This window comes from Athalia rosae, chromosome 5 (genome assembly GCF_917208135.1).
Source record: "Athalia rosae chromosome 5, iyAthRosa1.1, whole genome shotgun sequence".
In the NCBI taxonomy this organism is placed as follows: domain Eukaryota; kingdom Metazoa; phylum Arthropoda; class Insecta; order Hymenoptera; family Athaliidae; genus Athalia; species Athalia rosae.
In genome coordinates, this window is record NC_064030.1 from 13,169,730 (window position 1) to 13,193,730 (window position 24,001).

Sequence of the window (24,001 nt, forward strand, 5' to 3'; positions counted from 1 at the left end):
GACAGAAACTGATTTCTGCAGCGAAAACGGATTCTGTCCAAACGAACCGACTTAGGTACGTTTGGACAGAATATGACCTTTCTGTACAAATGCAGCGAAAGCGGATTCTGTCCAAACGAACCGACTTAGGTACGTTTGGACAGAATATGATTTGGGCAGCGAAAACGAATTCTGTCCAAACGAACCGACTTAGGTACGTTTGGACAGAATATGACCTTTCTGTACAAATGCAGCGAAAACGGATTCTGTCCAAACGAACCTAATTCGATCGGTAGAAAAAAAAGCTAACCTAACCCATGTCAGTGTATTTGGGCAGAATTCGTTTTCGTTGCCCAAATCATATTCTGTCCAAACGTACCCTCAGTTGAAATATCCTCTGTCCAAACGAACCCCGGGCAAATTCTCTCTGTAGAATCGAATCCTATCCAAACGATTTCTGTCCAAACGAACCACTCCCAGAACACCGGTGAGTGTCCGACGGTTTGTTTCAAAGTGATTTTCGTCGGTTTTCAGAACACCTGAACCCGGTGCCACCGCGATTCAACGAGCGGGTGAGTCCGGCGCCCGTGAGGTCCGGGGAGACGGCCGTGTTGTCCTGCATCTCGCAGGGTATACCGCCGCCGAACTATCTGTGGTTTCGCGAGAAAGGCAGCGTTTCAGAAGTGGTCGGTAACTCGGAACGGGTGCACGGCAGGGCCGGGGTGCTCGTCCTCCAATCGGCGCGTACCGAGGACGCCGGTCGTTACGTGTGTCACGCCAACAATACCGCCGGTTCCGAGAGGGTGGAGCTGGAGGTGTTCGTCATCAGCAGCCTATCGGTCCATCTTACTCCGCAGCAGGTCAGTAATGATCAGCGGGACGATTCTATTGCACGTGATGGACGATCGGGCTGGCGGGAACGCCGATGCCATCGAGCGCGATGCGTGGGTCCTCGTTCGAGGACGAGGATCGAAACGAAGGCCGAAAGGGACGTTGTTCGATGGGAAGAGGTGTTCCCGACCGGGTCACGGGGTTGAAAATTTGCATCTCGTTGTCGGCTCCTCGCTAACTTGTTTGGGGATAGGTGGGCGACGATGAGCTTTCAAAAGGCTTTGTGAGCGATCCTTGATATCCTTTCTCGCAAATCCGCCCTTGGAAGCTCAGGGATCGCGTCGAACTAACAATATCCCCCCCCCCCCCCCCCCCCCCCCCCTCTTCTCTTGAAAACCAGATACACCGTACTTTTTTCTTTTTTTTTTGTTTGTCACGCAGATCACCGTCGACCTTGGAAAGGACACGGAGTTCCAGTGCGTCGTTACCGGGCAACCGAGCCCCGTAATTTCCTGGACGAAGGACGGCCTACCTCTGAGAGACGTTTCGTCGAGCAGGATCAGAGTGGTCGGACACAGCGGATCGACGCTCCACATCACCGGGGTGAATCGAGACGATCGCGGGATGTATCAGTGCTTTGCGAAAAACGACTACGAGATGGTGCAAGCCACCGCGGAACTCAGACTGGGGGGTGAGTGTGAGAGATCGGGACCTTGTCTCCTCGATTTTCGTTCGGAAGTCCGCGCGTTGACAGAAATCGATTGCGTAGTGGAGGAGCACTTCGAGTTCGTATTATACGTAATTTGTGAAGCATTGGGCGGGATGACTTCGATTCGCGTCGGATTAATATCGAAACATTTCATAGAAATCCCATCGGCGTCTGTGGTCGATGAAAATCCGGAGAGGGCTAATCAGATTCGTCAGCCATAGGCGAAACGGGCGCTACATCCGTTTCAAATTTTTTTTCTTTTTCTTCCATTTTACGGTCTTCCGAAAACAACGGAAAATTCTGATTAGACTCGTTAATAGACTGCGCCAAAAAAAGTATTTTTTTTCTCTTTTTTCCGATTAAATATATGTAAAAAGCTCAATATCTCGAAAATTGAGCTGGCGCATAGGGGGGTCCCCTTTCCCATTTAAAATACACGAGTAAAATTTTTTTTTTTTTTTTTTTTGGTTTTAAAATATCTACATGAATAAAATTGTTGAAAAATTTTACTGCTCATTATCTTATAGGAAATTTAATTCACTACAAAAATGTTTTTCGCGTTTTTTTTCTAAACTCAATCGCAACGAAGTTACAGAGCGCTGAATAAAAGTAAAGAAATCAATTAATGAATTAAGAATCGAAAAAAAATTATTTTATCAATTTATCAATTAATTAACTCAGAATACGCAGAGAGCAAGTTTGTAAGGAATTCAATTCCTTATAAGATAGTGAGCAGTAAAATTTTTTAATAATGATATTCATGTAGATATTTTAAAACAAAAAAAAAAAAAATTTTACTCATGTACTTTAAATGGGAAAGTGGACCCCTCTATGCGCCGACTCAATTTTTGAGATATTGAGCTCAAATTTCAGGAGAATTTGTTTTTCAAATTGAAGAAACTTTTTACATATATTTAATCGGAAAGAAAAAAAATTTTACTTTTTGACGCAGTCTACTCGTTAATCGCGACGAGGTTCTGCGAAGGATTTTCATCTCTGAAATAGAATCGGCTATCGCAGGATGAAAAAAAAAAAAATTTCGTTCACTCCGAAAGCCGAAAATTCCGAAGCCCATCGAATTGGATTTGTAAATTTACGCGTATTTTGGGCATCTACGTTGCCAAAATCAGATATGAGAAACTCGGTAAGGAGAAAGGATTTACCTCACGTGACCGACGGTCTCGGTAGCGCTGAATCTAGATTTTCATATCTGCCTCGGAATTTAATTTTCTTTCGCGGCGTCACGCGCGTTATTTCGGCGAAGCTTTTTTCGATCAATTTGCCAAAATTTGCCAACAAATGTATCGACAAAATTTCACCCCGTAACGCAATTATCAGCTTTTAATGAGCGCGTGTTTCGACGCGAGCGTCGGAGGGTGTTCGAGTGTGCTAAAATTTGGACAAGAGCCTGCGATTTTTACGGGGTAAATTTTGCGATACCCGCCTGGAACTTATCCAACGGGCGAAGTCGAGCTTAATCGTCGTTCGCTTCGGCTCATACAGCGACCCCCTTCCGAGGCGCGATAACGAACGCGGATCCCTCCGCCCATTTTACCGATCGTCCTTTTTCTCGACCCCCGCATCAAACCCACTTTTTGAACAAATTACAGAACAAAAAAACAAACGCAGCGGGCCGAACGAAAAACGATAAACAAATGCGAGGACGGTTGAAGGACCTCCTCTCGATCCGTCTCTCAGCGTGACCTTTCGGTCACCTTTTCTCTCGTCCCGTTCCCCACGGTCGATGGACCAGGCGAGAAAAGATCGCGTGCGTCCGTCCGACCGTCCGTTAATTTCGTTGGAGCGTTCGAAGTCGACGTTCGAGAGTAAGGAAGTCGCTCTCGGAAGAGAGGGACGATCAGTTTTGTTCGTTAGGCGTCGTTGAACCGTAGTGGCGCGTTTTTTCGTTAAGGTTGAAGAAAAAAAAAAAAAAAAAGAAAAAAATAAAGAAGAAGAAGAAGTTCTCGGTGGTCGGGGTTCGACTTTAGTAACGGGACTGTAACAACGTGCGGAAACATAAAATGCGAATGAGAAAGTAGAGAACTAGAAACACACTGGGGCCGCGCAGTGGTAGCGGGCGGGCGGGGGGGTTGGTAACGGCGCGCGGGCCGCTCTGGCGTTTCGTTAAATAAATATATCCCATTTGTCTTTGTCGCGGTCGCGGTATAAAGGGGAGAAACTTCCCTGGCAAAAACCCCGAGAGCGAATACCCTCCAGACAAATAGCGCCAACGTGCCCGCCCGCCCGCCCCGTTCGCTTCGTACCATCTTTAAAACCTAAACTGGAATCCAGTTCGCTACCCCACAGTTTCCGCTGCCAAGGAAAAGGTAATCAATTCCCTACAACCGACAATGCTATTTGGGGGGGGGGGGGGGGGGGGGGCTAAACAGCTCTATTAATAACGTTTGCGCGTGACGATGCTCCACACCGCGAATTCGATATTAAACGTTGCAAAGTCGCGCCGTGGGGCTCGTTCGTCGGGCCTCCGAGAGTCCTTGGAAATTAATCCGTGAAACGGAGTCGAATCGATCGGCGGGGACTCCGTGTATCGAGCATCCGAGGATGGCGCGAAAATTTCGTCCGGCCGGTAAAAATTTTTCGCCACGACGTTATCGCGTCGTTTACGAGCACGCGGTAAACTACATAATAAGAAGAATTTGGCGAGTTTCAGGTCGTTTCGAAAGCGTCGGAAACCCTAATGGTTTAAGTAGTTGAGAAGTTCTCGCTCGGCGACATTATTTAACGTGTCGGTGGAAGTGGAAAGTTAATAGCGCCGTTTTCCAAGGTTTACCACTTCGTGGATTCGCGTCACGTCTACCGAGCGAAACGCCGCTACACCGTGTCACGCGGTTCGGCGCTCGCCTCGCAAAAATTTTTCTTCTCCTTCCAAATTTTTTACGCGCTTTCGCGCCTATCGCGCGCGATTCCGGCGATTCTGATCAACCCGAGTCGAACCACGAAACGGTCGATTTTTCCAAATTCCCGCAGCGAAATTGAGTTCGGAGAGAGCCGGATAAAAAATGAGGGGAAGAAACGTGGAAGAGGCGGACCGGAGGAGAGGGAATTATTAAATAATAATGCCCTCGCCATGATTCCGTACACCTTGTCACAGCTGAGGCGTGATAAGGGTGGTGGTGGTTTAACTTCTGTTATAAATTCGTTATGACTTACTTCACTTTTCCTCGCCCCGTGCGATAAATCCCGAGGCCTTGGGAACGCCCGAAGCCAGCCCCCGCGACACGTTACTCGGTTCAATTTTCATCCTCGATATCGCCAGTCAAATTATGATTTTCCATGCCGACGAAGCGAATGTATACATATATATATATATATATATATATATATACATCGGTTAAGACTATGAATAGACATTAAGCGAGGAAATTTTAAGGTTAGGTAACGACGACGACGACCCGCCGCTGGCGGTTGAACTTCGCGCTGAACAAACAGCCGGCACGACGGATATAAGCGAGCCGTGCGCGGCTGTGGAACAACAGATTCCGTTTGAACAAATGTGCTCCACAGGAGCCGAATGAATATTAATTTACGAGACGTATGTACGTTGGTATCTTTGAGGATCGATCACCGCCGACCAGATTGACGTAGAAAAGTGTCAATGCCCCCCGACGGCTACGCGGACGCCGATCTCCTATAATTTTTCTCTCATCGCCGCCGTTCCGACCGCATTTCAAATATCACGTCGTAGCCGAAATATCCGTTCCGTCCCAACCGAGAACAAGGCAGGTGTGTGAAATTTAGAAAAAAAACACTCCGACACGCATTTTGAAAATGCAAATCCACGTACGTATGTACGTGTGCGCGAACGGCGAGCAGCTGATTATTATCGGTTCGAGCGCAGCCGTATATGGGTAAATAATTGATGTTCAATAGTTACATAACATGCAGTGACAGTCCACAAAGAGCAGCGTTCGACATAATTGATAATAATAATAATAATAATAATAATAACAACAACAACGATCACAGCGATAATTCTGGCACCTGCAAACCCGATAATGATGATAATAATGATAATAACGATGATAATAATAATACCAACAACTGCAACAACAATAATGATGATAATATTGAAAACATACAGCGTGCAAATGGCGTGCGTTGGCGTCGACGTCGGTTGTGTTTGCAGTTTGTACGGGTTAATAGATTATAATTTATGTTTGTTTGTTTTTTTTTTTTTTTTTTTTTTTTTTTTTGCAAATTAATTAAACGAACAACGTGGCGCGGGGCGGGGGGGGTGGGAGAGGGGGGGGGGGACGTCGTCGGAGGTCGTTGAACTCGCGAGGGCGTTTCGTATGGACGAAATCGGGGTACGGAATATGTTTTTTTTTTTTTTGCGATGTGCCGGTGCGCGAACACGTTACTGCACGTAGAACGCTAGATTATGAGAGGCCAAATTTATATCGAGGTTTCGTTCCACGAGGCGGGCGGAGGGTGCGAACGCGAATGTGGGAAAAGTAGTATCGGGTACGTACGCGTACGCGTGAGCACCACCGGCAGCTATAACCGAGGGGTGAACATGCAAAGCCCATTCGTTGTGTAATTTCGCGGGTTTAATTCGCGAGGCGGTACCGGAGTTCAGGCGTCAAACCGCAGATCGATAATTCACCCCCTTCGTACCTCTTTGTCCCCTTCGCCCACACCGTACCGAAACCCTCCCCGCAGATGCTACCTAAACGTTCTTCGATGTGTAATATTCTCGTGTTGCGTCAAACGCTCCCGAAGGCACCGAACAAGGTCCGGGACATGGCGCTCCCGAATTGCCGCCGCGTACCCCGAACTACTACGCAGTCATCTGCGGTCGGAGAGTGAAAATTTATATACCGTGAGGGATCATTGTTACGCTCGCTCACGTCGTTCGGAAGGTTTTTTTTTTTCATATAACCTTGCATCATTTTCGGTAATACACATATGCATAGGTATTAGGGTGACTCGAAGTTCTCGTCTATTTTTTGATTTTTAATCCCGCCGAAAAAATTCGTCGTTCACGGTCAGACAATGGATCTCGCGGAGGCTGCAGTTTGATAAAAATTATCTGAAGGTGGCTCAATGATTTTTAACAAATTTTTTACGACTTTTTTTTTTATGCATCCAACTTCTCACCCCTGATTTTATTCCATCGTTCAATGTCTGATTCGTGGTTGAAATTTTTATTGAATATATCAACATCAAATAGTCGTTCAACAATTTTGAAAATTGTTTTTTCAATTTTTCGAAATCCGTATACTCCTAATTTTATTCTACGTTAGATGACTAGTTCGTGGTTGAAATTCTTGTCAAATATATGCACATCAAATGGTCGCTCAACAATTTTAAAAATTGTTTTTTCAATTTTTCGAAATCCGTATACTCCTAATTTTATTCTACGTTAGATGACTAGTTCGTGGTTGAAATTCTTGTCAAATATATGCACATCAAATGGTCGCTCAACAATTTTAAAAATTGTTTTTTCAATTTTTCGAAATCCGTATACTCCTAATTTTATTCTACGTTAGATGACTAGTTCGTGGTTGAAATTCTTGTCAAATATATGCACATCAAATGGTCGCTCAACAATTTTAAAAAATGTTTTTTCAATTTTTCGAAATCCGTATACTCCTAATTTTATTCTACGTTAGATGACTAGTTCGTGGTTGAAATTCTTTTCAAATATATGCACATCAAATGATCGCTCAACAATTTTGATAAAATTTTCAGGTTTAACAATTCGAAATTGAAAAAAGAATTTCGAACATTTTTTCTCAAGATTGTTAAGCGACCATTTGATGTTCATATATTTGAAAAGAATTTCAACCCCGAACTAGTCATCCAACGATAGAATAAAATTGGGAGTATACGGATTTCGAAAAACCGTAAACAAACGAAAATTTCCGGTGAGACTCAAAATTAAAAAATAGAAGTGAATTTTGAGTCACCCGAATAAGTGAGTATGCATTTTTTTTGGCTCTATTTTCTCCGGGGTTTTTACCGCGCCAAGGTGAAAAATGTATCCCGGGCTTTTTCCGAGCGAAGTTCGAGAATCGGGAGAACCACCTCGGGGCAGACATGCGGCATGTGTAATCCGGTTAGACGTGTACACTCGTTTTTCCATACGTTTTCGCGCTCGCAGATATCGCGGTGGAGCACGGAAAGGGGGGGGGGGGGGGGCGAAAAGATTCGTGGGACGAGACACGTTGCGGATTGGATCTTTGAGGCGCGCGAGATAGCGAACGAATTACAACAAAACTGCCTTTTTCGAACTGTAACCGTACGTGCCTTCCATCTTTCTTTTTCCCTCCGTTTTTTTTTTTTTTTTTTTCCCGCCCCGCCGTCGTTCCATCGAGCCGAAAATCCACGTAATTGCGACACCGAAAATTTTCGTCGCCACGCAATCGCCCTCGGCCGATTCGACGACGTGAAATTTCACGAAATATTGCGCACTCCGCTCGTGTCGAAATTGTGTCCGCCGCGATACTGTCCGCAAAAAATTTGAAACACACTCGCCCCGGGCGAGATTTCCCACGCTCGATGCAGAAAAAAAAAAACTTTTTCGAAAATTCGCGGCACATATTCGTGCCCAGGGACGAGGTAAACGACACGCGCGTTGCCGTGGCGCATTTGCGGAACGGAAATGCAAATTCGTGGAAACATTTGCCCACCGCCGCGCCGGATCGCTCCGCGTACCGGATACGCCGGGGGCAAAATTTTTCTGCCCATAAATGTGACGTGTGCCAAATGAGTTTATTGACGCATGGTAACCGTTTGCTTGGCGGTAGTGTACTTTGTGCCAAATTGGCTGTAACAATTATGTAGCGCGGGCAAATATTGACCTCTAGGAATTTCGTAACGATGATTATGAAACTATTAGAACAACGGTGGGGATTCGGCGATTCCTGCCGTTCCACGAAACATCCCGAAGTAATTGCCGGTAATATCGCGATTAACTCGAATTATTTCGCCAGTTCGACCGGGGGGGATAAGAAATTCCCATTAATTGTTTTTAGACGCCGCTCCCCAACTGGTGTACAAATTCATCGAGCAGACGATCCAGCCGGGACCCTCGGTGTCTCTGAAGTGCATCGCTGCAGGGAACCCGACGCCACATTTCACCTGGACTCTGGACGGATTCCCGCTCCCTCAGAACGACAGGTAAGAGAATTTTTCCCACCCTCGTACGAAACCGAGGCTGTTCGTCGATCGGGTGGCGATTCCGAAATCAGAAATCGAGTGGCGACACCTCGGGAGGTTCGTGAGGAGAGCAAAAGAAAAAAAAAAAACTTTCTTTCAAGCTGAACTCTGAGTAGCTCTCGCTTCGCTGAGTGACTGATGCGATTTCGGGTCGTCTCGCTGCATTTTTTGCGCCCTTCCCTTCTCCAAGTTCACAACCATATTTCCTCTTCATCCTGGAAATTGAGCCGTTTCAAAGGGCTGAGTGAGACGATAGGATGGACACTAGGGTGTTTCGAGAATTTTTTTTTTTTTTTTTTCTATTGATGGTGTCGAGGAGTTGGAAGTACATTCAAAAACGAGAATTTTGACGCCTATTAGCGCCCTCAATATTGATATCAAGGTTTGTCTCAATCCGTTTGCAATTTTTCCATTTAAATAACACAGGAAAATTTTTTTTTTCATTTTTGAATTTCAATTACTCCGGAATGGCTTGTTTTCGCAACATCCCAGTGAAAGGTTTTATAGGGAATTTCACGCTCTGCAAAAAACGTCTGAAGGTCAAAGTTCCTCTGATCAACCGTTTCAAAGATATCATCAATCAAAAATTTCAAATATTCTCCAATAAAATTGCGAAAAAAAATCATACTTTATATTTAAATATAAACATAAATATAAAAGTTAAAAATATCAAACAAATGATTTTTGGGTCTATTTTATAACAAATTTATTTTATTTTCCACCAAATACTAATAGATTTTGTCGAACAATCAAACCTTTATAACAAAAAACAATATAAATATAAAGTATGATTTCTTTTCGCAATTTTATTGGACAATATTTGAAATTTTTGATTGATGTTACTTTTGATCGCAGATATCTTTGAAACGGTTGATCAGAGGAACTTTGACCTTCAGATGTTTTTTGTAGAGCATGAAATTTTCTATAAAACCTCTTACTGGGATGTTGCGGAAACAAGCCATTCCGAAGTAATGAAAATTCAAAAATGAAAAAAAAAATTTTCTGTGTTATTTAAATGGAAAAATTACAAATGGATTGAGGCAAACCTTGATATCAATATTAAATGCTCTCATAGGCGCCAAAATTCTTGTTTTAAAATGTACTTTCAACTTCTCGACACCATCAAGAAAAAAAAAATTTTTTTTTTTTTTTCAAACACCCTAATGGACACAGGTGGACACCGGTTCGATTATCTCAAATTGCTTCCGTATCTCCATATCGCGGTCGTCTAATCAATCGACGCCGTGTTTTGGCTGGAATTCATCTTCGTCAGACTCGTTCTTTTTTTTCTTTTAAATCCCAATCGGTATCGATCTCGATCCGATCCGTAGTCGGATATTCTGTTTGGAAAGCATATGGTGTTTAGCGATAGACAAAAAGCTGAACCTGAATCGGACGGATGAAATATGGCGGGGGGAAATAAAAAGCGAGAGGCGTAATCGTCGGTAGGGGTGGCCATATGGATTGCCTGGGTTATTGCTTTCGCGAGTCTTCCCGACATGAGACACGTTATCGTCATCTAAATGTTAATTCAGACGCGAATTCCTCAGTCTCACCGTTCCGAGACATTTCGCAGGTAGGTCTTAATAAGAGACAGAAATTTAATTCGTCATTTAATGAATCGTCTACCCTTAACACTGCGCGCTGACTTCTTTAATTAACGGTTGGGATTAATTAAACGGCAGCGGCGCAGAATTTCTCAACCCTTTCACCGCCACCGGCACCACCCCGTACACCCATACAAACACACCGGCGGCTTCGTTGGTATCCACGGTGTCATAATCGATTTCGCATGAAGTCAAAACTGTCTTCGAGAGCGGCCATCTTTTTCAACGCGATATAAATCACGGCGATCTCTCGTATTTTTCACACTTCGTCTCGAGATCAACCCTGCACCATGCCACAGCAGCGAGACACGTAACGAATTCTGCTTCACTTTCATCGCAAAATTAAATTCGCGTTCGGAGATACGTCGAACGTCGTCCTACATCTTCACCTGTGATCCCAAAGTATTTCAATTCTGTTACATCACGTCGAAGAGTGGAGTGGTAGAATCTTCGTCTCGGATCGGCTTCGTAATCCAGAGTCTGGGCCGAGTTGCGCCAGTCCGCGTTGTTCGTAGCCTCGATAATATCGAGAGCGATGGGCAATAAATTTTTAATTCCAGACCTCCGGACGATACGTCGGATCTTCGGACATCGCCACGTTTGGATACACCCGCGTTGTATTTCGCGCTAACTACGGACGGGCAGTTCAGTTGGCAGAAAAATGCGAAGTATTCTGATAAAAGACAAAAAAGTATTCCATTCCAGCCCGACGTTTCATCACCTTTTCCGCACCCATCTGGAGAATATTTTCATACAAGCGTATCCCGACGCGGAATCAAGGTGGCATTCAAAGACGTGCAGTGTAAACGCGTCGCAGGACGAACGAACTATGAAGTAGCGCAAATAAGCTTCGGAAAGCGAAGGGTGGGCTGATGGAATTAACGTTGTTTGCCGTCACGTTGAAACTGCCATTCGATTCGCGCGTATTAGTTCACCATTCGCTATCGGAATTGCAGAGCTTCGAATTATTCCGAAACAAGTCGATCGCACGCTCCGCTCCACAGACACATTTCAGCGTTCGAGTTTCTTCGAACGTAAATCATATGTTACGTCCGGACATCGGTCCAAACGTCTCGCCCAATCATTCTTACCAATTCTCAATACATATCGATTATTACCAGCAATTCTACCGGATGCAATTCGATATCCCTTCTCCTGCCTTACTATTTCAATTGCCATCGGTCATTGCTCGACCTTGCATCAGCATGACATGGAAGTGGAATGACTTCCCGATTTGCACCCTGTCAGCTACACGTGCACTCCCACTCCACCTAACCCCCTCTTTCAATAAACCGAGTTTACCTTATTCTTTATCGTTGTATCAAAATCACTTCCGAACTTAGAACCAAACAGTACGGCTTTCCAGGACATAGTTCCTTGATCAAACACCGAAATCCTGGATCGGTCACTCTACAAAAATTCATCAAACACACCTGTAAGCCTCACCGAGCCTGGTCAATAATAATCATTACTTTTCGAGACTTAAACACGTCTGATTACGCCTGTAATCCTCCCCGAGCTTGGCAAATAAATATACTTCGCATCATAATCATCTACAAACTCTGAATCGCCTTCATCACTTCGAATCGTTTCCTACAGTTGCATTTAATTGCATAAAACGAGAACGAACCTAAATAATAACGCCGGTGAACCTTTGACCTACGTAACAAATTGGTGGCAGCGTTTACCAGAAAAAAAAAAAAAAAACAAAACAAAAACAAAAACCAAATACTTTTTCGCAGATTCGTTATCGGTCAGTACGTCACGGTGCACGGAGATGTTATATCACACGTGAACATCAGCGCCGTTCGGGTCGAGGACGGAGGGGAATACAAGTGCTCGGCCTCTAACCGGGTGTCGAGGGTCCATCATTCGGCGCGTCTCAACATTTACGGACTTCCACACGTCCGTCCGATGGGCAACTACGCGGCCGTTGCCGGCGAGACGACCGTGATGAAATGTCCGGTCGCCGGTTTTCCGATCGCCAGCATCACGTGGGAAAAGGGTCAGTGTTTTCCCGAGAAAAAAATGTCGCGCGAATTTTTCGCGCGGAAAAACGATCGACCCACGAATCGCTCTGTTTGTATTCGTTTGTCGCAGATGGTCAACTGCTGCCGACCAGTCGACGTCAAGAAGTTTCCGGTAACGGAACTCTGGTGCTACATCACGTCGACAGCAGCACCGACAGAGGCGCGTACACCTGCACCGCCAGGAACAAACAGGGTCACTCGGATTCGCAGACGGTACAGATCGAAGTCAAAGGTGAGCCGGTCGTATTCGCTCGACGAAAGTCAGTCGAACACGTTGAACACGATGAGACTCTTAATGGAATTATTGAGACAGGGGTTCCGGTTGGATTCAGGGATATCTGGCATCCGAGCTGAACGAACTAGCTTCTACTTTCAGGGTTACGAGACGAAAATCCTCCGGAGCGGCGCTTTTCGACCCGGAGAACGACCCTGCTTCTGATCCAGTGAAAAGTTTTTCGTTTTTCGTTCTTCGTTTTTTTTTTTCTTCAATAACGTATCTTCGCCGTTTGAGATATTTTTTGCACCGTTGTCGTTTCAGTCCCTCCCAAAATCGAACCGTTTAGCTTTCCCGCCAATATCCAGGCAGGGGCGAGGGTCCACGTGACCTGCGTGGTCAGCGAGGGTGACGCACCGATAAAGATCACATGGCTGAAGGACGGGCGTTCCCTGAAACCGGAAGAAGTGACCACCCACCAGATCGGGGAGTACGACCTCGCGTTGAGGATCCAAAGCGCGTCACCCGCTCACGACGGGAACTACACGTGCGTGGCGAGCAACGACGCCTCGAAATCTACGCACACCGCATTGTTGCTGGTTCACGGTACGGTTCGCGGCTTCGAAAAATCCAAGGATGGTTCTACTCGATCGGGACGTAGACTCTTTTCGCCGGGGGGGGCGGGGGTAACGGTAGAATCATCCTTGCGATGGGATACGTAAATTCGGTCGATCGGCGAATCGTTAACGACCGAACGAAAAAAACCCAAACCCCCTACGGGGTAAAATTCTTCGTCACGTGTTGTGCCGACAACCAGAACAACGCTCCAGACTCCAGACTTCAGACTCGTCGCTACACGCTCAGCTCTCTTTGGGCGTTAGTCACGTGACACCCTCTGGTTCTACGTTTCCTCAATTACCCTCAAACAACTTTTCCCTTTGTTCGCCAACCCCACGGGTACGCCTCACCGGACAGAGTTTCTCAACTCTCCCGCTATCGCAGCACGCGTTTTCCGAGCGAAGGCTGTTCGGCCGAACAACGCCATTCTTGATCTTCGAAGGATCACACGTCGGACACTTTTCGTTCGACGGTTCAATTGGGACGAAATTTTCGTCGTTCGAAATCAAGAGACGCTATGACCGGTGAGGCGTCATCCAGATCCCCACACAATTGTACAGTCTCCGACAATATATATTTTTTTTTTTTTTTTTTTTTTTTTTTTTGATACATCGTGAGACAGTCGTACAGTCTCTTACACAATACTTCACTACACAGTTTCCGGGGGAAACATAACCTGCGAAGCAATCGTCGAAAGCGAACGACGTCATTTTACAACCACTGTCATCCCACGTTCAGCATCCTCGTGATCTTGCCGTTTAGTAAATCTGTGTAGTATCGAGTTACTCTATTGCGTCAGAGCTACCAGATATCCTTATACTTGTATCCAGCACGCTGTAACAGCACTGTACGTCATCGCCGAATTCAAGGCGAACTATTTTGATCAACAGATTTCTGATATATCGGATACATACGGTATCACCGGAAGATTGGATTACGGCTGAAACGATGTTTCTTCGAGCACTCGATGAACATGAATTGACGTTATTTCAGTAGAATTTGATTGCAAAAAAAAACAAAAAAACAAAAAAAAAAACAAAAAACTCACGAGAATGAAAAGAAAGATATTTTAGTCATGAGAACCCGTGTTTATTCTTGTGCGTTACAGTTCCGCCTAGGATAGCTCCTTTTAGTTTTAACAAGGACTTGTCCGAGGGTGTTCGGACCCAGGTGACCTGCATGATCGAAAAAGGTGACCCTCCGTTCACGATCACCTGGTTGAGAAACGGTGTTCAGATCGGCACCTCCGGCGGAACGATTTTCGGCTCATTAGGAGCCTCCGGATCTTCAAGAGCGGTCCAATCTCCTGGACTGAGAGTGACCAGTATCGACGCACACTCGAGTACCATAGTTATCGAAAGGGTCACTGCCACCCATACCGGAAATTATACGTGCGTCGCCCGGAACTCCGTCGCAGAGGTCTCTTGGACGGCAGAGTTAGTCGTTAGTGGTAAAGTAGATTGCGAAACGCGACACGTTTCAAAGTCATTCGTTAAATAAAAAGTAAAAAGTAAAAAAAGGAACCAAAAAACAGAAAACAAAGAGATAATTAATTAGAACGATCGCGTGTCATAGCATGAATATTAACTAGACGCAGATTTGCCATGCATAGAACTCAGCAGCCACGCCAGCAGCAGCAACAGCAACCTTCCGCCAGTCACCGCCAGAGCACAAAATGCACGTGATATAAATCGACGAATAACGATGAAAAAAAAAAAAAGAATGATAATTGATAAAGAAATGAAATAAAATGAGCAACGCAAAATAGCACAAAAGCACAATGCCTAATTCACAGTATATTGCACATGCACCACATGCACCACATATGACATTCATCACCTCCTTTTAGTAACAATCCAAGGCGGTTCATTTCCGTCGATCGATTCGCTTCGATTCAAACTCTTTCGTAATTTTTTTCCAAGAATTTTCTTGCGGTTCGTGTATCGAAACGAATCGAAAACGGAAGTGGATTTACCTTGAGCACCGGCACACAGTCAGCACCAAAACACATTCTTGTCTATCCTTGTGTTGATTTTCCTCTTTCTACTGTCTTATCACCGTGCACAAGTCTTCTCGATTGATTGTTTTTCGATTATCTTTTTATTGTCACACAATTTTGCGCATCACTTTCTCTAATGTCAATTTGGCGCACAGTTTCTGGGTGTCGAAATGTCTGCACAGCACTGATAATATTTTTTATCGTAAGAGTAACACGTACAACGAGTCCTTGAAATATCTTATCCAAAGTTTGGTGTTTACTGTCTTAACACGGTATTCGGTATCACGATCCGACAATCATTGATAAATTTTAGACGAGATTGAGTTTCATTTTTCTTTTTTTTTTTTTTTTTCTTTGTAGGTTACTTTCCATATCATTGTAAGCTTACATTTGAATTCGCCTCAGCCTTCGGCATAGAGTCCAAAAAAAAAAAAAAAAAAAATGTTCGATTCAAGGAATCAAGAGAAAAGAAAGAATTGAATATGATAATTGATAGGCGATATCTTGGCTCCGAAGAAGATCAAACGTCATTTAATCTGAATATCTTGTTCACGAACGCAGTTCCTCCGAGATGGGTAATGGAACCCCAAGACGTTCACGCGCCGGAAGGCATGCCGCGTCTGGTGTTACATTGCCACGCGGACGGTTTTCCAAAACCGGCGGTCACATGGAGAAGAGCGACCGGCAATCGCCCCGGCAACTACCGAGACATAGCGCTGGCCAATCACGAACACACTCAAGATCTCAGAATTCATTTGAACGGTTCTCTGGTGTTCGGCACGGTCCAAGAGAATCACGAAGGCTTTTACCTCTGCGAAGCCATGAACGGAATAGGCGCGGGCCTCAGCAAGGTCGTCTATTTGACGGTCAACGGTTCGTACCGAGAGAACCAATCTTTCGATGGAACCTGACGAATCGGGAGGCTGATATTTCATCATTTTTTTTCTCGTCCGCAGCACCGGCTCATTTTCCCGAAAAACATCGAAATCAAACCGCGAGACTGGGATCGAGCGCGTCCCTTCGATGCGAGGCGAAGGGCGATCATCCCTTGAAAATAGCGTGGCGGAAGGCCGGCTCGGCTCTGGAACCGGCTGTCTCGGACTATCGTTACATGGTCAAGGAACTGAACACGACCGACGGAGCCGTTAGCGTTTTAGGAATAGTCAGCACAACGAGAGACGACAGTGGCCTATACTTTTGCATAGCCTCGAACGCCTACGGTCGCGACGAAATGACCTTGCAATTGTACATACAAGGTGAGACAATGTGAAAATTCACCACGAGCATTTCCGAATCCGGAACAGAGTCGAACGTAATTATTGTCGATCAATTTCAGAACCACCCGATTTCCCGCGAAATCTTCACATCATCGAAAAAGGCAGTCGATACGTCAAGTTGGGATGGACCACCAGTCAGGATGGAAACAGTCCCATAACGCAGTATATCATCGAGTACAAGACCGACGCCGGTGAGTCTCGAGATCGGATCTTGAATTTTTTTTCAACGTTGAAACTTCGTGATTTCGATGACGTGCCTGAAACTTGTTTTTTTTTTTTTTGTTGTTTTTCTCCATCCGACAGAGGTTTGGCACGACCACACTTTTCACATCAACGTACCAGGCAGCCAAGCGTTCGGCCACGTCAGTTCTTTAAGGCCGGCTGTCAGCTACCAGTTTCGTCTTTTTGCCGAGAACGAACTGGGTCGGAGTCAATCGAGCGATGTAGGTAACGCATGCCGGAGTGCTTTTCGCATATACTTTTCCGTTAAACGAGACTAAAAGGTGCTCCAAAGTCCATTTGGCACAAAAAAAAATCAAAAGAAAAAAAAAATCCCAGTGTTACAACCGCCTCTCTTTCTACCTGTCTTTTTCTCCGTTTTCGCGAAGCGAAAAAATTGATATGGTCCAGATTAGTCGGGCCCATCGATTACCCGTTCATGTTTCGAGATACCGTTCCCCAGATACTGGACGTAACAACGGAGGGAGAAACGCCGGGTGGACCGCCAAGGAATTTGAAAGTAGATCCCGTCAGTTCGACGGAATTGAGAGTAATTTGGGATCCACCGGACCACGATCTGTGGAACGGGGAAATACTGGGATACCACATCGGCTACAAGGAGCACAGGTGAGTACGAAAAATCGAAGGGTCGGTAAACGGAGCGGTCGGGAGGGTAGAGATTTTTCCGGGGTTTCGAGGTGGTACGAAATTCCGACCCTCGGTCGATAAGTTCTTCGCCGCGGAGCGCGCGTACCCTGCAGACATCGGTGACCCTTTGACCTTGTGCAGAGTCGCCGCGGAGCAGTACACTTATCGTACGGTCGAAGGGAGAGTATCGATCGCGAACGTGGCGCTCGGACTCGCGCGAACATCGATCCCCGGTCGGCAGTGCCAGCTGACCGACTTGAAGAAATTCACCAGGTACAGCATCGTCGTGCAAGCGTACAACGCGCTCGGTCCCGGACCCGTCACCACTGAGGTGGTGGTAGCCACACTTGAAGACGGTGAGCAGATCTTGGATACTAATTTTCGTTTGGATGTTAAAATCGCGGATATTCATTCGCAGTTCCGAGCAGTCCACCTCAGGACGTCAGATGCACCGCGTTGTCGTCTCAGTCGCTACAGGTGTCATGGGATTCTCCTCCGGACTCGAGTTTGAACGGTGTACTGAAGGGGTACAAAGTGATCTGGGAGAGCATGGACAACTTTGTAGCCAGTTCCAAGTCCGAGACGAAAATCACCACCGGTTTGACCGTAGTGATGCACGGATTGGAGAAATACACGAATTATTCGGTCCAGGCGTTGGCTTACACCAGAGCTGGCGACGGTGTCGCGTCCTCGCCGCTCTATTGCCTCACGGAGGAAGACCTCCCGGAAATGCCCGCCGCGGTGAAAGCGGTCGCCAGTTCCGCGACGTCCATTATGGTCTCGTGGCAGCCCCCGATAAGAGCGAACGGGATAATAACTTCCTACAATGTGCATTACAGAGCCGTTGGTCCGGAAGGCGAGTGGTACCGAAGGACATTGGTACCTCAACGTACCAGCTACGAGGCGGAAAATTTGCACAAACGTAATCAGTACGAATTCGTCGTTGCCGCTGTGACTTCCGTCGGTGAAGGGACTCACACCGCTTCGATTATATTGGGACCGTCGGTCGAAGGTAAGAGAGATGCGTCGATCGACGAGAAATCTCCAGTTAGTAGCGACGATTGTCCGTTTGATTTCAGTACGCGCGGCGATATACTCTTTCGGAATGGTATTCGTGGTGCCCTGGAAACAGGACATCACCCTCCCTTGCCAGAGCGTAGGAAAACCGGAGCCCTCGACGACGTGGAAGCAGCGCGGCGGTCAGCTGGTCAAACCGTCCGCAAAGATATCCATAAAAAGTGACGGCTCGCTGAGAATGTCGGAACTGCAACGTGACGAGAGCGGAAACTACACTTGCATAGTGGAAAACAGACACGGGTCAGATCAGATAACGCATCGTTTGACCGTCCAAGGTGAGTCGATGACGGAAGCAGAACGATTTCAGGAAGGGGATGAACACGCTCTTAATTTTTTTTTTTTTTTTTGATCAGTGCCCCCAGCGCCTCCGCTCCTCCACGCCACCGTGTCGACGAGCACCTCGATAACGGTACAGTGGAAGCAGGGCGACGACGGCGGTGCGCCGATCAGAGGCTACGTACTCCAGTACAAAAGGGAATACGGCGAATGGGAGGAGGTCAAGGTTTCCCACAAGATAAGCAGCTATCTTCTGTCCCAGTTATGGTGCGGCACCAAGTATCGAGTATACATGACGGCCTTCAACCGCATCGGAATGGGACTGAGAAGCGACATAATCGACGCCATGACGGAGGGGTCCAAACCAGACCCGTCACCGGCCTCCGGCGACAAATTCATCACCGTCAACGTCTCCTGGATAACCTTGCACCTCCACACGTGGCACAACGGCGGTTGCCCGCTCCTCTATTTCGAACTCGAGTACAGAAGAAGTGGTGAAGATTTGTGGACACTCGTATCGAACAATATCGAGGTGAGCGTCCACTTTTTTGGTAACTAAACATTCGACGGTCCTTCGTTACACACTCTCCTCTTCGCACAGGTGCAGAGGACCTACACCCTCAACGAGCTTCAGCCTGGCACCAGCTACGAGGTGAGGATTCGAGCGCACAACAACGCTGGCTCAGCAGTTGCGGAGTACCGTTTCACGACTCTTCAGCCGGCCGGAAGCTCGACCGTACCCGCGATTGATTTGGACCAGTTCGTTCCGCAGCACACTCCGCTCTACTCTGACCTCAAGCTGATACTTCCGCTGGTGCTGAGTTCGTTCGCGATAATAGCCGCGGCCGGAGCGGTATTCTATTGCTTCAGAAAACGTACGAATCCGATTTGAAATTGCCAAGTTATGGGCACAATGATACCGTTCTCGCGTTTTTCTAATCTCACGGCGCGACGCCTGTGCAGGACCGTTTCTGGGCGACGTGGGTAGCTTGCACGACGCCCAAACAGCCGCCGCTCTGGACAACAAACAGAACATGGAACAGAGGGAACAGTATTACGCGACGGTTCGAAAAACGCTCAGATCACCGATCAACGAAATGGCAACCCTAGAAAGGATACCAGGTAAGAACGAAGGGTATTTATTGATTTTCCCGTTTAACGCACCTAATGCTTCGCTACGCCACGAAGCATCGTCCGGATAACGTTTCGCATCACTCGACGACACACGTAGGAGAGTGTAAATAGATTTCTTGATGAATCGCTCGACCGGAAAACAAAAAAAAAAAAACATGTAGGAAGTAGCAGAGCATCGGTTTCGCTTACTAGTTTGTACTGTGGCTGCGATGGCTGACTGATTATAGAATACTCCGAAGACATCTACCCTTACGCGACGTTCCAGCTGAAGGAAAGCGTACCAGCGCCCGGAGAGAGCCGTTGCGGCTCCGCTGCGCCTCTCCAGACATTCGTTTATCACGACCCCCGACTTTCCACTGCCGATACCCTTCAGCTGCGGGAGGTAAGTAGAGAAAGAAAAAAAGTCAGTTCTCATTCTGCTACGATTTATTTTCAATCACTTCAACGGAACATTGCTGCAGCGTTTTTTGTAACTTGAAAGTCAATTTTGATTATCTCTACACTCTTTGCTATTGTTTCGTTATGAAAATCGCACCTTTAATGGCCTGTTTCTGTTACACCAACACCCTGTGTTGACGTAGTACCTAATGCACGGTTGCTCGATAATGTTGTATCTGGCCTACACAACTGTCACCGGATCTTTGATCATGAGTCCCGCTGCGGTATGCGATACCTCTCCACCCGTCCGTACCCTCCGATCCTCCGATGTTATTCGCTCTACTTGGAATGAAACATTAACCGTCGGACTCGATAGTGGAGGTCAATTGCGAGCTCTGCGCTCCTGCCGAATTTCGATGATAATTAAGAGTTGCGAGTAGCGGAAAGCCAGACGGAGGTTCAAGGTCTCTACCGAGGTCAATGTCAATGAATCCGAGTAAAACACGTTGCGTCTGCTGGTCCCCCTTTGACTCGCTTCCGAATTTGTACACAACCGGTGAACAAACCAATGAAACACAACGTAAAAACCGACAAACCGCCGGTCGTCGACAAAAAAAAAAAAACAAAAAAACAAACAAAGTAATGAAAACCATCAATGAAACAACCAACCAATCAACCAACTACCAACAAATCCCCCGTATGATTGCAGTCGGATTGCAACCGGTACGCAAAGGTTCGCGGCGGTCGCTCGTCATCGGTGCCATTGCACAAAATGAACAAGGGCAATCAAGGGAAATCCGAATCGGAAGAGTACGACACCCTGGGCTCGGACAGTGACACGGAAGTGGGGACCAGCAGCCGAACGGAATCTTCGAATCACCTGGTGGACTCCCGGCATCCCGTCACCAAGGCTGATTCGCGTGTTCACAGTACGACGGTTAAAAAAAAGACAAAAAAAAAAAAAAACCAAACAAAAACGAAACAACAACAACAGCAAACAAAGACAGATACAAAAATCGCACAAAAGCAAACGCATAATGAAAACAAAAAAAAACAAATCTTAAACGAGCCCTCCAAACGGCTGTTCATTACGCTCTTCCGAATTTTTATTCACTTTCTCTTCGTTAAATGTTCACTACCACCGGATTATTTCTCTACCGTCGATTATTTAGGCACTGATCTGAAAGTTATCTGCACGTTTGCACAAAAATGAATTGAGTAAAATAAGAAACAGATGGAAAAAAAAATGGCTCCAGTCAAATTTCGATCGATGAAATGATTCCTTTTGTCTTACAGACTTCCTGTACCATGGACCAGAATCTAGCACGTCTACAGAACCCTCACCGATTTTTGAGAGAAAATCGTTTCCTCGAAGAGGAAGACCCAAGTGAGTACGAACGCCCGTTTGCCCGAAGCTTTTTTCCGTGCCGACGCAACGAAAAATTCTCTCTCTTCCTTTTTTTCCGCCAGGATGCTACAGCTGGCGCGTTATACCAGCGAGGAGACCCGTGCAAGCCTCGGCTCAGTCGCCATGTCTGGCGGTTCCAAGCACCAGTCGAGCATCGACGGATCAGGAAGCTTGTTCGCCACCAAGTTGGATCCACCCTCGGGTTTCACCGACACGCTTGAGTTAAGTGAGGCGGAATGTGACCTTGACCGGGGTCGTGGCCGGCATCGCATACCTCGGGACTTTACCATAGCAGTATGAGGAGAAATTTCGAACGACGGTACTAGTCCGGAGGATAATTCTCATGACTCTGGAACCGATTTTCAGATCGAATGACTACAAATTACTGCCACTATTGTAATTCGTTTCAACGCACAAAAAAAAAATCATTCTTCTTTCGTTTTATTCATTTCACTATTGTTAACATTGTTCATTGCAGTAGTACGCATACTTTCAACCGATTTTCGACTGAAATTCGCAACGACTTGTGGTAAAAAAATAATCGGTTCCATTTTCTTTCTTCGTCAGAGTTTCTCAACAGTGTTTCAACGTTCGCGATGGTTTTGAACAATGGTAATTCTCTCATTGAATAAAACTAGTCGCGAGAGTCAACGAATTTACCTCGTTTATTCAAGCGGGAAACAAATCCTGAGTAAAACAAAAGGCTGAACGTTTTGCGTCGCGTACACGGTTTCAATATACTTCATTTTTATTGTTTTCACTTTTATTGAAGTCACTATCCAGCGCATGCTTCGCTACAAAGTCAAATGAGAGAAAAAAAAAACAAAACAAATTGAATAAAGATCCAAACCAATAGATACAATGGAAGTTAATTTATGTGTGAATAGAAGATGAAATGAAGTAACGTCTATTGAAGTTCTCTCACATCTGTCGATCGTGTTGCAGAGAATATTGAAGGTGTCAATGAAACGGCGCGGTGCTGATGATGCGTATAAATTCGACTTTAAAAGCGATTTAGAAAATAATTAAGATTATTGTTTGGGGCATCCGCTCCTTCTATTTAAGAATAAGTGAACCGCATACATGTTTTGACATCGCAACGTTCGGACCAAATTCTATATTATATTATTACTAGATTGAATAGAATACAAAATTATGAAAAGAGATTATACGGCCGAGGGAGGAATATGATTGAGAAGGAAAATCTGAGAAAACAAGTGAATGAAATTAAATTAACGAAGATTTTTCTATACCCCCTCACGATATAAGATAAATATTTCTACGAATACGAAGAGTAATTTTTATACGACTGAATTAAATTAATTGGCTAACTGAATCTGGAGTGGCCGGGTCATGTGGTTCTGAAAGTCAAAGTTCAAGAATGATTACTTAAATTTTTTTTTCTCTCTTTTCTTCTCCTCATCATTTTATAAAGAAAGTATCGATCGCGAAGTACGGTTTTGAGGATGTGATTCAGAATTCGGTATATATACACACATTTTGGCACCGCTGCCAAAAAAAAAAACAAAAAAAAAAAAGAAATTGAAAGAGTGATCAAACATCGCATTGAGAAGATGTAAAAAAAAAAAAAAATCAGAAAAAAAAAACTAAAATAGTTTATGTACTATAACAATTAACAAAAAATAGATTTTTAAATTATACGAAGTAATGCAAGAATATCGTGATCTTTATCTTAAGTAACGAACGAGATGCACTACTAACTTGACTAACGATAAGATAATTGATCACTTACACCACTATAGTTGAATTGAATTTCTGATAAATGAGCATACAAGGAATACAAAAAATGAATAAGAACGATTAACAAAAAATAAAAAAAAAAAAAAATACAAAGAATAATGAGTGTGAAACTACGTCATAATAACCATAATTACAATAATATAAAAAAACGACACACAAAAAATTGCTGACGATTATTATGAATATTGTATGGAAAATATATGATATAATATATATTATATATATTAAATATGTTATATATACATACGATATAATATATAATATATATATAGGTTGTAAGTCGGAAAAAAAAAAAAAATATTATTACGATAAGATGTAAATTGGTAAAAGTTTTCCTTCATTTATTTCGTCGATGAAAAGATATCCGCGCGCACATATTTTATCCGCAGCTCCTCCTAAGGCGATTAAACGACCCGATCTGCATAGTAAAAACGCCATAGGAAAACGGCCCGGATTTCAGACTGGTCCGATGATTATAGTTTGACATTATGCGAGAAATCATTTCGTCGTCCCAACAATTTCTTTTTTTTTTTTTTTTGTTTTTTTTTTTCATTTTACCGCCGGCGGATTTCGACAATTTTTTTAATTGAGAACAAAAAATCAGAACTGTCATAGGTTATTCGTCAACATATTCGTACATTGATCTGATTT

The 24,001-nt window shown here is 45.0% G+C and overlaps 1 protein-coding gene and 1 long non-coding RNA gene across 9 annotated transcripts in view; one reads left to right on the forward strand and one right to left on the reverse strand.

The window, feature by feature from the left end:
- LOC125501161 overlaps nt 1–5,257 on the reverse strand; it is a 31,508-nt gene extending 26,251 nt beyond the window's left edge. For all 3 annotated transcript variants that reach the window (XR_007278690.1, XR_007278688.1, XR_007278689.1), the window contains exon 1: nt 4,691–5,257. This is a non-coding gene — a long non-coding RNA (uncharacterized LOC125501161). The remainder of the gene's footprint in view (nt 1–4,690) is intronic.
- LOC105684368 (Down syndrome cell adhesion molecule-like protein Dscam2) overlaps nt 1–23,320 on the forward strand; it is a 72,133-nt gene extending 48,813 nt beyond the window's left edge. The window contains exons 6-27 of one of the 6 annotated variants that reach the window (XM_048656326.1): nt 514–839; nt 1,252–1,501; nt 8,521–8,665; nt 12,054–12,316; nt 12,412–12,573; nt 12,880–13,161; nt 14,282–14,623; nt 15,734–16,045; nt 16,129–16,428; nt 16,509–16,640; nt 16,753–16,892; nt 17,132–17,295; nt 17,458–17,672; nt 17,735–18,328; nt 18,396–18,668; nt 18,747–19,201; nt 19,271–19,544; nt 19,633–19,791; nt 20,031–20,185; nt 20,891–21,110; nt 21,478–21,568; nt 21,652–23,320. In XM_048656326.1, coding sequence (XP_048512283.1) covers nt 514–839; nt 1,252–1,501; nt 8,521–8,665; nt 12,054–12,316; nt 12,412–12,573; nt 12,880–13,161; nt 14,282–14,623; nt 15,734–16,045; nt 16,129–16,428; nt 16,509–16,640; nt 16,753–16,892; nt 17,132–17,295; nt 17,458–17,672; nt 17,735–18,328; nt 18,396–18,668; nt 18,747–19,201; nt 19,271–19,544; nt 19,633–19,791; nt 20,031–20,185; nt 20,891–21,110; nt 21,478–21,568; nt 21,652–21,889 — 5,492 coding nt within the window. In that variant the 3' untranslated portion in view covers nt 21,890–23,320. Of the gene's footprint in view, nt 1–513; nt 840–1,251; nt 1,502–7,804; nt 8,445–8,520; nt 8,666–12,053; nt 12,317–12,411; nt 12,574–12,879; nt 13,162–14,281; nt 14,624–15,733; nt 16,046–16,128; nt 16,429–16,508; nt 16,641–16,752; nt 16,893–17,131; nt 17,296–17,457; nt 17,673–17,734; nt 18,329–18,395; nt 18,669–18,746; nt 19,202–19,270; nt 19,545–19,632; nt 19,792–20,030; nt 20,186–20,890; nt 21,111–21,477; nt 21,569–21,651 lie in introns of those variants that run through there. The other 5 variants (XM_048656328.1, XM_048656329.1, XM_012397674.3 and 2 more) reach the window with 5 other exon arrangements.
- Nucleotides 23,321–24,001: the final 681 nt, after the last annotated feature.